General features: G+C 35.3%; 2 protein-coding genes across 2 annotated transcripts in view; one reads left to right on the top strand and one right to left on the bottom strand.

Moving 5' to 3' along the window:
* Window positions 1-6,311: 6,311 nt before the first annotated feature.
* teni.1 (thiaminase I, tandem duplicate 1) lies at window positions 6,312-7,502 on the bottom strand. Its single transcript, XM_067390910.1, has 3 exons — window positions 7,348-7,502; window positions 6,929-7,232; window positions 6,312-6,852 (listed from the first exon to the last, which is right to left on the bottom strand). Exons 1-3 carry the CDS (start codon window positions 7,389-7,391, stop codon window positions 6,532-6,534), a joined length of 669 nt encoding a protein of 222 aa, XP_067247011.1. The 5' UTR covers window positions 7,392-7,502; the 3' UTR covers window positions 6,312-6,531.
* A 4,010-nt stretch (window positions 7,503-11,512) lies between these two features.
* The window catches only part of cdk17 (cyclin dependent kinase 17), a 52,474-nt gene continuing 46,967 nt past the window's right edge, over window positions 11,513-17,019 (top strand). Inside the window, exon 1 of the mRNA XM_067391623.1 lies at window positions 11,513-11,866. The gene's annotated coding sequence lies outside the window, so the exon portion shown is untranslated. The remainder of the gene's footprint in view (window positions 11,867-17,019) is intronic.

Below are 17,019 nucleotides of genomic sequence, written 5' to 3' on the forward strand. Positions count from 1 at the left end.
ATATAAGAGCTGAAATCTATATGTTATTGTACACACACACACTGGTTCACCGTCCATAGACATAATGGTTTTTATACTGTTCAGACTGCATATTCTAAATAAACCTAAACCTACACATCACAGAAAACCTCTGGAATTTTTACATTCAACCCCGTTTTTATGTTTTGTGATGGTTCTTCATGAGTCTCTTGTTTGTCCTGAGCAGTTAAACTGAACTCTGTTCTTCAGAAAAATCCTCCAGCTCCTGCAGATTCTTCAGTTTTCCAGCATCTTTTGCATATTTGAACCCTTTCCAGCAGTGACTGTATGATTTTGAGATCCATCTTTTCACACTGAGGACAACTGAGGGACTCAAACTATTAAAAAGGTTCAAACATTCACTGATGCTCCAGAAGGAAACACAATGCATTAAGAACCAGGGGGTTAAAACTTTCTCATGTTCTCCACCTTCCAGGTGTAGTAGGCATTGGTTGGAGGTATGCTGAGATTATTAGCCAGCCACACCCAGAGTCTAGCGCAGGGCAGGAGACCCACAGCAAAATACAGAGGATCTTCTTTTTCCAGCAGGTTTCTGTAGAACGACAGATACTTCCTCATATCTGGAGTTTGCTGGATGGGAGGTGCTCTCTGAAATGAGAATATAAAGCATCCTTAGTGGATTCAGAAAGTTGGTTTTGTACCTTGAAAAAATATTGATTAAGCAGTATGTCTGCAAAACTTTTGTAGCTTGATCTGCCTTTTATGAAGTCCTTGAGCTCATCGGGTTGAGTTACTTTTTCTTTCGTTCTCTTCAACATTTCCAAGATGAATAAAGAGTCATTATATTAAGATCCCCATTTATTATAGAAATGAAAAGTGTTTTTAGATTGTCACATTTATGAGCGTAAAAAACAACATTCAGTAATCATGCCAAAGACCTTATCCATGTAAGAAACAGATATAGAGAAAGGCCACCATCTTCATGTTTCGTGAGTCTTGATATCCGCTATATCTCCAATCCAAGAACTACAGTTACGAACAGCCACTTTCACATATCCAGAATTATGCAAACCTACTGTTTTTATATTTATAAGTGAAGCTTGCAGACTAAATTCTTAGGTCATTTTGTTCTTTTAATATTTATGGGATTTTTGTTTCTTTTAAATGGAGAGGACAGTAGAGAGCAGACAGGAAAGCTTTGGGCAGAATCGGCAAAGGACCTCGAGACGGGAATCGAACTCTGGTCGCCATGAACGCATTTGCGCCTTATATCGGCGCACTAACCACTAGGCTATCGGCGCAGAAAATTCTGAGGTCACTTTTTAAGGAACTTGTACAGTAGTTTAGTATGTGGCTTTGTCCAAAGAGGTGGAACCAGAAATACAGAATGTGATTCACCAGTGATTCCATCAAAAAACATTTTAGTGTTTTCTAACAGGCACAACCTAATGCTTTTTGACTTTCTCAGTTTGTGTAAATCTACTTAGGGTTCAGAGTTTTTTTCCACATTAATTTCACACATGTTTGGTAAAAATATGTGGCTTTGTTTCATTAATACAGTATATACTTTTTTCTTTATTTACCCCTAAATAAGGGAAGTAAAATGTGACAACATGCTTCATAGGTGGGGCACATTGTAACATGATCATATGGGAGCATAAAATGTTATCTGATCTAATAAAAAATATACATGACAAACTAAAATATTTTGTCAAAAATAAATATTTAAAAAATAAAACACTGCCATATTCAATAACATACTAAAGCTATTCCGAGAGTTGTCATGATTGAAATACTGTTAATTGTACGGGTTTGTTTTTTTTTTTGTTTTTTTTTTAAAGAACAATTTGTAAATTCACAAATTCCCAGAATTTTTAAAAAATAATTCTTCTTATTTATTTATTTTGCTATCAGTTATGTACATTAGGGTCTTATGTTGTTGAAATAATGTTTATTTTAGGATTGTACATTTTCTTTCTTTATTTCTTTATTAAAAAAAAAAAAAAAAAAAAACATTGAAAATGAGTAACATTACACCATAAATGTTTTTAAGAATTTAAGATAGATTCTCAAAAGTAATGTGACATATCAGACATATTAGAAGATATTGTTTTATTGTTGTTCGGTGACACTGAATTTTCAGACACAATAGACAAGTTTACATTTTTGTTTAAACTGGCTGTGAACATGCTTACATTAGACTTGCTTAAAATATGTAATATTTATTTTAAAATAATTAAACACATTTGATTACGTAATCTTAAAAGGCAAAAAAAATAATAAATCCAATCAATATTAAATCCATAATCGTACCGCTCCGCCTGCAGACTGCCTGTGTAATTTAATACTACATTTTTATTTTTAACTTTGTCTGCGATATTTGTAATTCATATTTTCCCTCACATAGAGCTTATATGTGTTATGTCTTATAACGTGATTTGTGGTTTCTGACATAAACTGAAAGTGTGAGTGCCCTCACATTCACCGGTGCCTTGAGGTATATGTGGAAATCATCTTTTGTAAGACATGACAGAAAAAGTTTTTCTTTCTTCATTTCTTTCTGTCTTTCTTCTTCTTTTTTGGCTATCTCATTTCCATAAGAACAACTGCAATCGGGCAAATCAGTCACATGCGCACACAGTGACGAGTACATCAAGAACAAAACTTTCTTGCATTTAAGTTCTCTGTCTGTGGTGTCAGTGTGTGATTGTGAGCATATTTTGTGTAGTTTGTGTTGGTCTTTGTGACAAGTTGAAAGTAAATAATAAAAATATCATTTGAAAGTGAGCTTTTCATTGGATGCACCTGTTTAAATTTCAATTATTGCATTCTCAAATAACAAAAGAAATGACTAAAGAATTTCCAGAATGGCAACTTCTTCTTTTTTTAACATTCATTAATACATCATCACTTGGTGATGTTTTTGGCATTTCCTATATGAAGAAAAAAATCATGGATATGTTTCAAAATGGTTAAATGGTCCAAAAAATAGTCACACTATGACCGCCATAGAAATGAATGGGGAGAAAAAAAATACAGAACATTTGGGGGGTACAACCTACAAATCAGCCAAAATGCAGAAAAAGGCACACACACACACACACACACACACACACACACACACACACACACACACACACACACACACACACACACACACACACACACACACACACAGTTGGGTGTTGAGCCTTTTTGGAGCTTCTCTACACCGTAACTCACACAAATGTGGGAAAGACAGTGACAGTGGACTCATCAGATGTTTCACATTGTCCAAACCCCATGATTTGCACTAATGGCACCAATGAAACTGACATTTGGCATTGGCATGAGTGACTAAAAGTTTGGCTGTAGCAGCCCGACCATGAATATTGACTCTGTGGAGCTCCCGACGGACAGTTTTGGTGAAAAGAGGAGAGTCGAGGTGCACTTCTGCAGTGAGTTGGGCAGCTGTGGTTTTATGTTTTTTGGATACAATCTTGGTTACCTAGACATCCCTTTCAGACAGCTTCCTCTTGCATTGACAGTTGCTCCTGGTGAATGTGATTCGTCCTACTTGTTTGTAGGACATTAGATAAGCCAGAAAGATGCACACCAACAATATGTCACCTTTTGAACTCTGATATGTCTCCATTATGTTGTGTGGATTGCAGTATTTTATGTACAGCTGTGCTATTGCTCTTATTCAACCTTCACACTCGGCTCTCACTGATGGAATGTAAATCAGTGAAGATTAGCCGGCCATATTATAGTGTTGGAACAGCGATCTTCTCTGAAGAAGAACTGAGCACATTTGTGTTTGTGGACATGCATGCATCCAGGGAAAATCCTGATGTCGTCAGTCAAGGTCTGAACAAGAACCAATCTTTGGAGAAGTTCATTTATACCAAAAGGTGGACAAAAACATTGTTGTTATGTCCAATTTATGAGTGTAAAAAACCATTGAGTAATCATGCCAAAGACCTTACCCATATAAGAAACAAACATAGAGAAAATGTTTTTTGCGTCTTGATATCCGCTTGTCTTCAAAATCCTTAATCTCCAATCCAAGAACTACAGTTTCTAGGAACAGCCACTTTCACATACAGTATGTAAAACTACGCAATCCTACTGCTGCAGGCTAAATTCTGAGGTCACTTTTAAGGAACTTGTACAGTTATGGAGTAGATAAGTCTGCTGCTTTGTCCAAACAGGTGGAAACAGACATACAGAATGTGATTCACAAGTGATTCCATTGGAAAAACATTTTAGTGTCTTGTAATAAGGAGAGCGGGGCACAACCTAATACTTTTTGACTTTCTCAGTTTGTGTAAATCTACTTAGGGTTCAGAATTTTTTTTTTTTTTTTTTTTTTAACATTAATTTCACACGTTTGGTACAAATATGTGGCTTTGTTTCATTAACACAGTGTATACTTTTTTTTTATTTACCCCGAAAGAAAGTGAAATGTGACAACATGCCCCATAGGTGGGGCACATTGTAAAAAATCTCAAAGAAAGGCAAAGAAGAGCCAGTACAAATGCTGTACATTTCTTGAAATAATATTTTCTGAATGGTCAGGTTCTTCCTCTTTATTCACCTTTTTTGTATCCGTAACTGTATAGAATAGCATAGCGTGCCACGTTGTAATGTAGCGTTACAACGAACCCTGTGCAACTGGAATTTAAACCTGGTTAGTGTCTTCTGCTAGTTAGTGAAGCATTAAACAACTATCTTAACTGCTAAATAACTGATTGGAAATTAAACTAATATCAGATTTGTCTCATTTTAAATAAACACAAAAAATAAAGATGAAAAAATTACTTCAGTAGGAAATGATTTCTTCTAAAGATTTCTGAATTTTGGCACAATTGTTTTTCTATATATTGTCGATATGGCAACTATTATGCTGTGTGGAAGTATTTAAACCATGTGTGTTACAACTAACCCCAAGTTAGTTTGCGTCCCGCTCCCCCCTAGCTTTGGTTAAATTCATATTATATATTAAAACATTGTGTATTATGAGTTAATGTTATTTTCCTCACATAAGCAATGTGTTATTTATTTTAACATTTCACATAGATTCTCTTTTTCATACTTGAGTGAAGCAAGAAGAGGCATGTAAAACTGATGCCCCTTACATTGGTTGTACTTTTTCCTTGGCAAAAAATGAATAGATCTAATGGAACATTTAATGTACTTTTACAGTAAAATATCAAGTTCAGTCATGAAACTCTGGAGGGCGCAACTTGATTGGTCATTTGCATGCAATTAGCAGGCAATCACATGATTACAGCATGGCACAAGCTGATTGGCACATGGCTTCTGGTAATCCTGCAGCCAATGAGATTGCTTGCTCAAAATTTTAATAATCTGGTTCAGTGTTTGCTGTAAGCTGGTCTGAAATCTTCCACCTCCCCCAGCTCCACCTGCCTAGAGCTGCTACGGGATTCATGTATGTCTATTTATGCAGCAGTAGCATGTCTATCACAGCAATAGTAAATCCATACTTGCTCTGCAGCAGCAGCGTAGCAGATCTAGTCCACCAAGATCAAATATTGCCATATTCAGTCGGTGCTGATAGCCTCGTGGGCAGCTCACGGACATGTATTACCGTTGAGCTTCGGGCGACCCGAGTTCGAGTCCTGGCTCTTGGATGTCACAGTTCCCTTCTGTCCTGGACTCCATCTCCCATGATGCTCCCTGTTCCACACCTGCACTCACTTCATCGTCAACTCCCCATCACCACGGATTACCTGCACCTGCTTCTGATCATCTGCACACCCTTTATATCGGACTCACTTCCCTGCACTCCTTGTCCGTTGTTAATTGCTTGCTATATTGGTTGATGTTATGATCCTTTGTTTGATAAATACCCCGGTTTTGTAGAAGTCTGAGATTGCTTCATCTTTGCTACAACCAAACCGTGGACCTTTCCTGATCCTGTCCCCTTCTTTCTTTCCCACCTTGCTTCCTGTCAACTCCTATCAAAATAAAGTCAAAAATTGCTAAACATAAAACTTAAAAAATATCAATAACACGCTAAAACTATTCAGAGATTGAAATACTGTTAATTGTACAGTTTTTTGGAAGTGAAACAATGACAAACTGTAAATTCACATTTCCAGAATTCCCTTAACTTTTTTTTTTATTTAAATAATTATGTTTCTTCTTATTTTTTGCTATCCTTTATGTACATTAGGGTCTTATGTTGTTAAAATATTGTTTCATGCAGGATTTAGCATTTTCTTATTTTCTTTAATAATAAACAATGAAAATGAGTAACATAACACCATAAATGTTTTTAAGAATTTAAGACAGATTCTCAAAAGTAATGTGACATATCAGACATATTAGAAGATATTTTTTATTGTTGTTGGGTGATACTAAACATTCAGACACAATAGTTTACATTTTTATTTAAATTGGTTGTGAACATGCTTACATTAGACTTGCTTAAAATATATAATCATTATTCTTAAATAATTAAATATATACATTTTATTACATGTTCTCAAAAGGCAAAAAAATATCCAATCATTATTTATTTTCTAACAACCAGTCATCAACCACTCAAGATGTGGAGAAGAAATCATGCTCATTCTGCATCTGTATACGGAATATAGTATTAGCCTTGGCCTTTTTATCGGGTGTGTCCAGATACTTGTTCAGCAGAGCTTTGTAGTGTTTCTCAGGATGGCCGTCCATATTGTCCTTCTTCCAGGTGTAGTAGGCATTGGTTGGAGGTATGCTGAGATTATTAGCCAGCCACACCCAGAGTCTAGCGCAGGGCAGGAGACCCACAGCAAAGTACAGAGGATCTTCTTTTTCCAGTCTTCTGTAGAAGGACAGATACTTACTCATAGCTGGAGTTTGCTGGATGAGAGGCTCACCCTGTAGAAATGAGAATATAAAGCATCTTCAGTGGATTCAGAACTAAAGTTTAAAGTCTTTGTGTTTCTGTTCTTACCTTGAAAAAATATTGCTTGAGCAACAAGTCTGCAAAGTTTTTGTAGCTTGAGTATCTGCCTTTCATGAAGTCCCTGAGGTCACTGGGATTAGCTACTTTTACACTCATTTTCTTCAACATCTTGGTCACTTTCAGTAGATAGTTGATGTCCTGGTTGGTGAAGCTGACGTACCGCTCCGCCTGCAGGCTGCCGTTCTGCATTTGTATCAAGAAGTCAGTCCCGAGTGTCGTATCGGCGATGTCTTTATTGTTCTCCCACAGATATTCGTACACATCCTTCTCAGAGCTGGCTGCCAAACTGTAACTAAAACCAGATATGCACAAGCCATCACTGAAGACTTTTCATGTACATGAATTTATACCCCATAAAACTATTGAAGAACTTCTGGTATCATGAAAATAGTGCATTTAGGACTCACCTGAAAGTTAAGAAACAGAGGCACAGAAGGGTCGCAGTCTTCATCTTTCTTGGATCTTGTAGTGCGCTTGTCTTCAGCTCTTATCAGTAATTTAGACTGTTATTTCTACAGTGAACTGCACTTCTTTTATAGTGGCAGTTTATTAGCTAATGCTGAGTTGCGACAAATGATGCTGGAATGACATCACAATTTTTTTCTTTCTGACTATACATCAATTCCCTTGTGAAATACATTTTTTTTTTAGATAAAAATGCTCATTTCGATTCTTGCGAACTTCCTTATCAACCCTCTTTACATCCTGCCAGTGTTAGTACAAAGTACTTTTAGATTTATCTAATACAATTTTCAACTTCAACAATTTAAATTTGTCAGATTGTTTTTTATAAATTAACATAATCTTAATTTTTTACATCATACATATTAAATAATATACCTTTACATAATAATATATATTATAATTTTTTTTTGCATTGTCTTAGGATTTTATGTGGTATTACGCAACAACGGCTCAGAAGTTCAGGCTTTGAAATTCTGGTCATATGTGACCCTGGACCACAAAACCAGTCATAAAGGTCAGTTTTTGAAACTGAGATTCATACATGGAAGCTAATATATATAATAATAATTAATCTTTCATAATATATATATATATATATTATTTTATTTTTTTTTTTTTTTAAATAGGAAATTTACAAAATATCTTCATGGAACATGATCTTTATTTAATATCCTAATGATTTTTGGCATAAGAGAAAAATCGATAATTTTGACCCATACAATGTATAGCTATTGCTACAAATATACCTGTGCGACTTATGACTGGTTTTGTGGTCCAGGGTCACATATTTCATGATATTTTGTATTTTCAATAATATTTTCATGATGAATGGTAAATGTGTTTCAGTATTCATTAAACAAAACAGTTTCAAATACTAAATAAATGTAATGTGTAATTTAATACTACATTTTTATTTTTAACTTTGTCTGCGATATTTGTAATTCATATTTTCCCTCACATAGAGCTTATATGTGTTATGTCTTATAACGTGATTTGTGGTTTCTGACATAAACTGAAAGTGTGAGTGCCCTCACATTCACCGGTGCCTTGAGGTATGTGTGGAAATCATCTTTTGTAAGACATGACAGAAAAAGTTTTTCTTTCTTCATTTCTTTCTGTCTTTCTTCTTCTTTTTTGGCTATCTCATTTCCATAAGAACAACTGCAATCGGGCAAATCAGTCACATGCGCACACAGTGACGAGTACATCAAGAACAAAACTTTCTTGCATATAAGTTCTCTGTCTGTGGTGTCAGTGTGTGATTGTGAGCATATTTTGTGTAGTTTGTGTTGGTCTTTGTGACAAGTTGAAAGTAAATAATAAAAATATCATTTGAAAGTGAGCTTTTCATTGGATGCACCTGTTTAAATTTCAATTATTGCATTCTCAAATAACAAAAGAAATGACTAAAGAATTTCCAGAATGGCAACTTCTTCTTTTTTAACATTCATTAATACATCATCACTTGGTGATGTTTTTGGCATTTCCTATATGAAGAAAAAAATCATGGATATGTTTCAAAATGGTTAAATGGTCCAAAAAATAGTCACACTATGACCGCCATAGAAATGAATGGGGGGAATAAATACAGAAAATTTCGGGGGTACAACCTACAAATCAGCCAAAGTGCCAAAAAAAGGCACATACATATATATATATATATATATATATATATATATATATATATATATATATATATATATATATATATATATATATATATATATATATATATATATATAGGTGTAGGGCCTCATTTTGTAACCAATACAGCATCAGTTCATCTTGAGAATGATCCTTCACACTGGCCAGAGGGATTTTGAGCCAATCCACCAGCACTCCCAATTCCCATGCTGGGGACCAGCAACCAGCATCCTATGCTGGACCGAGCATGCAAAACATAGGCTACCTTATGCTGGTGACCAGCAATGCTGGAATTTTCAGCAGAGTATTGTAACGATTATGAAATGACCTGTTGAGCATTTTAGGGGAAACCAGGAGTCAAAAGGAAATTGCACATGGTCTATATCTTAGCAACTATAAGGTGTGATTCACTATAAGGTCAGAAGTCCAATTGCACAACTGGACATGATCCTAGAAGCATTACCCCAACTTTCACCATATACATTTCCCCATATGACATCATGCAACAGGGATGGAAATGTTTAACAGTTTAATACTTCAAGGCGTATACAGAAATTCAAAATAAACCCACCCTGAGAAATAATATAGAAAGCTATTTTGTTGTTACCAGTGTTGGGGGTAACACATTATAGTAATGTAACTAGTAATGCATTACTTTTAAATTTGCATCAAATTATTTTAATTACTTTTCCCATTTATTGACTGACACCTCTCCTGTTGATAGAAATCGTGAGTAAGTGCAGATTTATTATTATTTATTATAATTATTATTATAGTTACCTAGTCTAAATGTGAGCATACATTGACAATGCACAAAAACAGATTCACTATTCCTCAAAATGAATAAAAACAGTGAAATACATTAATATATTAATAATTAAATGTTAAATAATAAAAATATACTTTATGTAGCCTATTTAATCTCAATTTATTAACCAATGCCTTTGCTGGTGATTTTCAATGATCCAATTCAGCCAGCAAAAATGACTTCAGTTAAACATCACATTTGTTTCTTCTTTTAGTGTTGTTGAACTTTCTTTTCCCCCATTTGTTTGAAAGGTTTGATTGAGTTGCGCCCTCTACTGTACAGGCGCGAATTTGCATTTCCTTTTGTCTCCTGGTTTACCCTAAAATACTCAACAGGTTTCACTTTTGGTATAAAACTGCCAAAACATTTGCCAAAAATAGAACTTTTGTTTTGTTTTTTTTATTAAAAAACTACCGAAGAGGATTTGGGCCAAGCAATAATAAAAAAATAAAACTATCTCGAGATTAAAGTTGTTAAATTTCGAGAAAAAAATCGTTAAATTTCGAGAAAAAAGTCGAGATAAAATGTTGAGAATAAAGTCATTAAATTACGAGAAAAAAGTCGTTAAATTACAAGAACAAATTCGTTAAATTATGAAAAAAAATGTCATTAAATTTCAAGAAAAAAATTGAGATAAAATGTTGAGAATAAAGTCATTAAATTATGAGAAAAAAAGTCATTAAATTACGAGAACAAATTCGTTAAATTATGAGAAAAATGTCGTTAAATTTCGAGAAAAAAGTCGAGATAAAATGTTGAGAATAAAGTCATTAAATTACGAGAAAAAAGTCGAGATAAAATGTTGAGAATAAACTCATTAAATTATGATAATAAAGTCATTAAATTATGAGAATAAAGTCAGTAAATTACGAGAAAGAAAGTTGTTAAATTATGAGAACAAATTTGTAATTTAACAAAATTGTTCTCGTAATTTAACGACTTTTTTCTCATAATTTAATGAGTTTATTCTCAACATTTTATCTCAACTTTTTTCTCGAAATGTAACGACATTTTTCTCATAATTTAACGAATTCGTTCTCGTAATTTAACGAGTTTATTCTCAACATTTTATCTCGACTTTTTTCTCGAAATTTAACGACATTTTTCTCATAATTTAACAAATTTGTTCTCGTAATTTAACGAGTTTATTCTCAACATTTTATCTCGACTTTTTTCTCGAAATTTAACGACATTTTTCTTATCATTTAACAAATTTGTTCTCATAATTTAACGAGATAATTCTCAACATTTTATTTTGACTTTTTTCTTGAAATTCAACAACTTTAATCTCGTTTTATTTTATTTTTATTATTTCTTGGGCCTAATCCTCTTTCATAAAAAACAAACAAGCAAGCTCAGCCAAGGTCAGCAAAATTAACTCAAAAGTAACGTAACACATTACTTTCCATAAAAAGTAACCAAGTAATGCAATTAGTTACTTTTTCCAATATTGTAACGCATTCCTTTTAAAAGAATCAGTTACCAGAGATGCAAACCAAAAAATTAAAAATTAACCCAAAATTAAAAAGTTTGAATATTTAAGAATGAACCAAATTATTAATTTTCTTTTTAAATCAAGTTTATGAACCTTTTGGTTCCGCCACAACCAGAGAAGATTCTTCATAGCGCCCATTTGACTGCAGGTGGCGCTGTTTGTCAAGTTACATATCAGTGCGATGTTCAAATAATTGTGCAAGAAGGTTTTCCTCTTCCTCCGATGTCACCCCTAGGCGGAGGCGTAAGTAGACGGGCAGCAGCAGCACCCCTCCCGGCCTCGAGCACCGTACGCTCCAGGGAAACGATCGCCATAGTGAACCACACGCGAAGCTCCTCCGACCCGTTCTTCTGAGGATATCAGCTCAAGTTTGACCGATATAGGTCGGGTGAAGCTGTGTGTTTTTCGTCAGAAAGGCGGCTTGTGTGTTGGCGGAGAGTGGAAAGACGGCATCCGGCCTCCGAGAAGCAGGCGAGGGCAGGGACTCGCGTCCAAACAACGTTTACCGTCTCTGGTAAGTGTGGCGTTGCGTTACTTGTAACAATCGTTTTCGCTTAAGCGGAAGATAGACGCGACGCTAATGCAATGTTTGTCACTTATGTTTAACAAACACAACTGCCAGGTTTTGAGAAGTGTTTGGGTCGAGTAATCTCATTAAATGTTGTTTAATCGACGGTTGTTTTGTCAACACGAACTATATGTCGTATTTAAGTGTTGTTGTTGTTGGTTTAGCTATAAAAGGAAAGAAAACCCGTTGCTCTGAAGTGTTTATTTAAGCTTTGACTAGTACCGAATTCCACCACCTGGTTAAATAACAATCTTGACAGTCTTTGTAGATTTGTTTTTGTACTTCTGATTTACGTTTGTCTTTCCACAGATAGAATCATTGCATTGAAATTCAATTGTTGTTGAATCTTTATTAAAAACTGTTCATTAGAATCAGTTGTTATGGTTGTCAATGGACTAACATACAAAGACTGATTGACAATTGCCTCTTAAACCGTTTAATCCCATATTTGTCCACTTAAATCGAATTTTATTCCCTGGAAAAGTTTCCAAAAGTTAGAGTACAAGTTAGTTTAATTGGAAATATATGTATATGAGTTTGTATATTGGTAGGAATTGGTAATGATCAATTATAATGTCTTTTACTTTATAATGTAATTGTATGTAAGCCTAACATACAATTTTACAATGAATATCAGTTACTTATTCAGAAAGGTAATTTGTGTTATCAATGGCATGTTTACTTTATGATCATGGTTTATATGAGAATGTCTAATATTTTAATAATTAATAACAGACTATTTAAATATTATTGCATTTGTTTAATCTGTAATTTGACATAAAATGTTCATAAGAAATGAAGACAATATATATATATATATATATATATATATATAATTTTTTTTTTTCAATTTTATTTATAAACTTTTCCAAAGCATTAACAGATTCAAAGATTCACACAATTTAAGTTATAATATTTTTTCCCATAATAACCCCTTCCGCCAATATAATACATAAAATATTAAGACTTATAATAATAAATGAATAAAAATATAAAATGGTAAAAATTAAATTTTTTAAATTAAATAATATACTTATTTACAAATGAATAATATCATTATAGAAAGAAAAAAAAACAAACCATACAATTCAAGTCTCTGACATGTTTTTGGTCTATAAATATTTATAAAACCAAACAATGGTGATCGTGTTTAAATCAGTTTAACAAACTGACAATTTATATTTATTCTTGACAATCTTTGTAGACCCTTTAAACACCAATATTTAACATTATTAATCACTATTTTTAAACCGGTTAATAGCAAACCACCAATTCAGTCGTCGTCCACACATTCTCAAGGCAAACCGCAGGTGACTTTCGTAATGCTGGGAAATGTGTTGATGGGTTTAATGAATCGTGAACATTGACAAATGTATTCCTGCCCTCCAACAGAGCATAGGGGGTTGCGTTAAAATGCTTGAGTGTGGAGAACATCAGTGTGGTGCCAACTTCATATGCTCTCCGTTATGCCTGGGCTATTTTTGCGAATGCAGCAGATGAAATCGTGCGAGCATTGAATGCTGCAAATGAGCAGACATGTATGCATGGAAATGAATACATGTGCCCTGTTTGGATGCAATTATGGGCTGCTGGCCAATTTAGGGGTTTGCCAGCACAGGGATGATGCCTATTTCTCAATCAGGGGCTCTTGAGTTGGAAATGAGGGTGCGTTCCACAGCCTGGCATGCAGCTGTTGCATGGATGACCCAAATTGGGGACTGTGGCTTGGCTGTTCTCAGTGTTGGGAGGCTGCATGTAATGTGACCCACATGGTGATGATGATGATGATGATGAATGTTGGGTTGGGTATATAAGATATAGGCATGCCGTTGTTTCTCTATGTGCTCTAGTTGTGCTTTTGATGATGATAGTGAATGTAATATGAGGACAATGGGTCCATGCCTCACCCAGATGAAGCTCATGATACAGTTTCACGTTGTGTTAGTGTGTTTTGACAGAGGAGCAGGGTTACATGGCCTTTGTCGCTTTTGGGTCTTTTGTACTTCACTGTCTTTATTGTGGTGGCGGATCATGCTGATTATGCATGGCCCATAAAAAGGCGTCACGAAAAAAAGTGTCTCTCACTCTTGTTCTCGCTTTCCCACACACCCACGCGCACTTTACGCTTTTATTTTTGTCTTAATAAACTGTTCTTCATACCCATATTTCATCCCTCCCTCTAGCTTCTTCAGTGTATGTGGTTGTGTAATGTGTTTGCTGATAGCGTGAAGTGTAAACGTCTTTTTGTACGGATGAGATGCTTTGTTGTTTGCTTGGTAATTGGGTGTTTTGGAATCTTCAAAACAGTGTTCCAAGCTCTAAAAATCTGGAATGGAAGTGATACGATCCTTAGAATCTGGACACTGATGGTTTTTAGATTGACAAACTGCTTGGCTAGTGTATTGAATTAGTGAACTGCTGGACTAGATTTTACATTTTCAGTAAAATACATTTGCAGAACCCATTGCATGATGTGCTAGGGTGTTGTTGATTGTTACCAGGGTGTTGCTAAGGGGTTGCTTGCTGGCCAAAGTTAAAAGTGTCCATCAGAAGTCTGGTCGCTTCTTCAAAGTAGATCTGTGGGTTTGATTAGCCTGTTATATAGACCATCAGGCTTAAAGATTTGAGGTCTGACTTCTTTAAAGGTGCCCTAGAATCAAAAATTGAATTTACCTCGGCATAATTGAATAACAAGAGTTCAGTACATGGAAAAGACATACAGGGAGTCTCAAACTCCATTGTTTCCTTTTTCTTATGTAAATCTCATTTGTTTAAAAGACCTCTGAAAAACAGGCGAATCTCAACATAACACAGACTGTTACGTAACAGTCGGGATCATTAATATGTACGCCCCCAATATTTGCATATGCCAGCTCATGTTCAAGGCATTACACAAGGGCAGCCAGTATTAACGTCTGAATCTGTGCACAGCCGAATCATCAAACTAGGTAAGCAAGCAATTTAAAGGGGCCGCAGCCTGAGTCGGTGCATATTTAATGATGCCCCAAAATAGGCAGTTAAAATAATTATTTAAAAAAAATCTATGGGGTATTTTGAGCTGAAACTTCACAGACACATTCAGGGGACACCTTAGACTTATATTACATCTTGTAAAAACTGGTTCTAGGGCACCTTTAATATATCATTGCACACCTGGCTGCATGATTTTAAGTATCATTGAGGAATGGCTAGTGGTTTTCCAAAGCTACTAACCCCTCAGCATTTTCACTGGCCACAAATTTGTCATCGATACCATGTCAAAAAAACTGCCATATAGATAGTGTTGTCAAAAGCACCGACCTCGATACCAAGTCGGTACTGAAATTTAAAAAATATGATGCTTTGAGCGATGTTGAGCGTATTTGTAAACACCTCTGATTGGCAATTGTGTTCACGTGCTAGTAAAGCTATTGCAAGGGCTAGAAATCAATTTATCCCTTGCTGAAACTTCCTACTCCTCATGGAGTGTGCAGTTCATGGTTGCATAGCAATGACAGATGCCACGGGAGCGCAAGCGCTTTGGAAATAAGGAGAAAGTGGTGCGGCAACGCTTTCCACGCGTTTTTAGACACGATATGTGAACGGCCCCTTATACAGCGTTTTTAGTCGTTTTCACGGATCTGTGTGAACAGTAGTGCTGACCGATATATTGCATGCGATTGTCATGTGCCTTCTATAATGAACGTGATATTGCGTAGCTTGTCAGTGATCTACGGTTCTGTCTATTAAATGCCGCTCCATTTGAAAGCAGGTGATGGAGATTTCACGGTAATCAGGGAACCGGCTTTACTGACGAAATGCATGTGACAATCGCATGCGATATATCAGTCAGCCCTAGTGAACAGGAATCATTTTGACAGTGGTGTCGTCTGTACACGAAAAACACAATGGAAAAACTTTTCTGTTTTTAGTACATTGTTGTCGTGTAAACATATCCTAATAGTCATTATAAAGAAACTAGTCTTGAGAGAAGCCATTGGGCTTCTTTTTTCCTTTTCCATGTTATTTTTTATCATTAGATATTCTGCTTTTCCCGGCAGATGATGTAGTAGTAGTAGTAGTAGTAGTAGTAGTAGTAAAAGTCACCAATACTCAATCCGTCTCATTGAAGTTAACGTAAAGGCTTTCTGGGAAGGAGACATAATGATGCAAGAAACCAATTGAGTGTAAAAGTGAGAAAATTAAGTAGGCAGTGTGTTTCATAATCTAGACTTATGCATTGATTTGATCTCCTGGTGTTTTTGCAGAACGATTGTTCATGATTTCTTGTGTGTTTGTGGGTAAGGTGTAAGTGAGACGGAGGAAACACATTGTTGCAGGCATTAATGTAACTTGACCTGTACATAGCTGCTCACAGTGAGGCATTGGGTTGTTATGTGAGAACCAATGTCTCTGGTTCTCTTTCTAGTGGGGTTCTTGTACATTCAGTAGGTCAAGGACATGATGGGATGCCTTTAATTTGTTGAAGAACAGCTGATGCTCTGCATACAGTACAGACATCTCTGCACACCCACTTGCTTCCTTCAACCACAAACTTTTCATACAAGCTTAGTCACACGAACCAGATACAGAAGTCAGCGTTGTTTCATGTGTTGGTCTCTGGTCTGGTCTTTGTTCTTGATGAGACTGTCTTTCTCATGTAAGCCACCCAGAACATCGTCCACTATCTTCCGGATTGCTTCTGAAATGGTTTTTGATTGCCTGAATGACTAGTTGATGAATTGGATTTGGTAACACTTTATTTTAAGGTGACGTAGTTGCACATTACTACATGTACTATAGTAATAACAGTAAATTATGCATAATTATAAGTAACAACCATTGTGATTTGTCATAATATAATGTATACATATACAAAATATATATTATTCATGTGATTTATCATGATTTTTATTTTTGGCACAGGTGTAAACAATTTGAAACTGAGAAGAAAGTTGTTTTTCAGCATTTTTTTCCCCTCCATGCTAAATGTAGTTCACATTCTTGAAGAGGTTCACACATTTTGGACCCTGTTAGTATTGTTTAAACTTTTAGAAAAGGGCATGTTGCTATTGGCAACCAGAACTCTCCCCATTTTTCTCTTCCTCATTGTGCTGCTC

The sequence above is a fragment of the Chanodichthys erythropterus genome, chromosome 8, assembly GCF_024489055.1.
Source record: "Chanodichthys erythropterus isolate Z2021 chromosome 8, ASM2448905v1, whole genome shotgun sequence".
NCBI lineage: Eukaryota > Metazoa > Chordata > Actinopteri > Cypriniformes > Xenocyprididae > Chanodichthys > Chanodichthys erythropterus.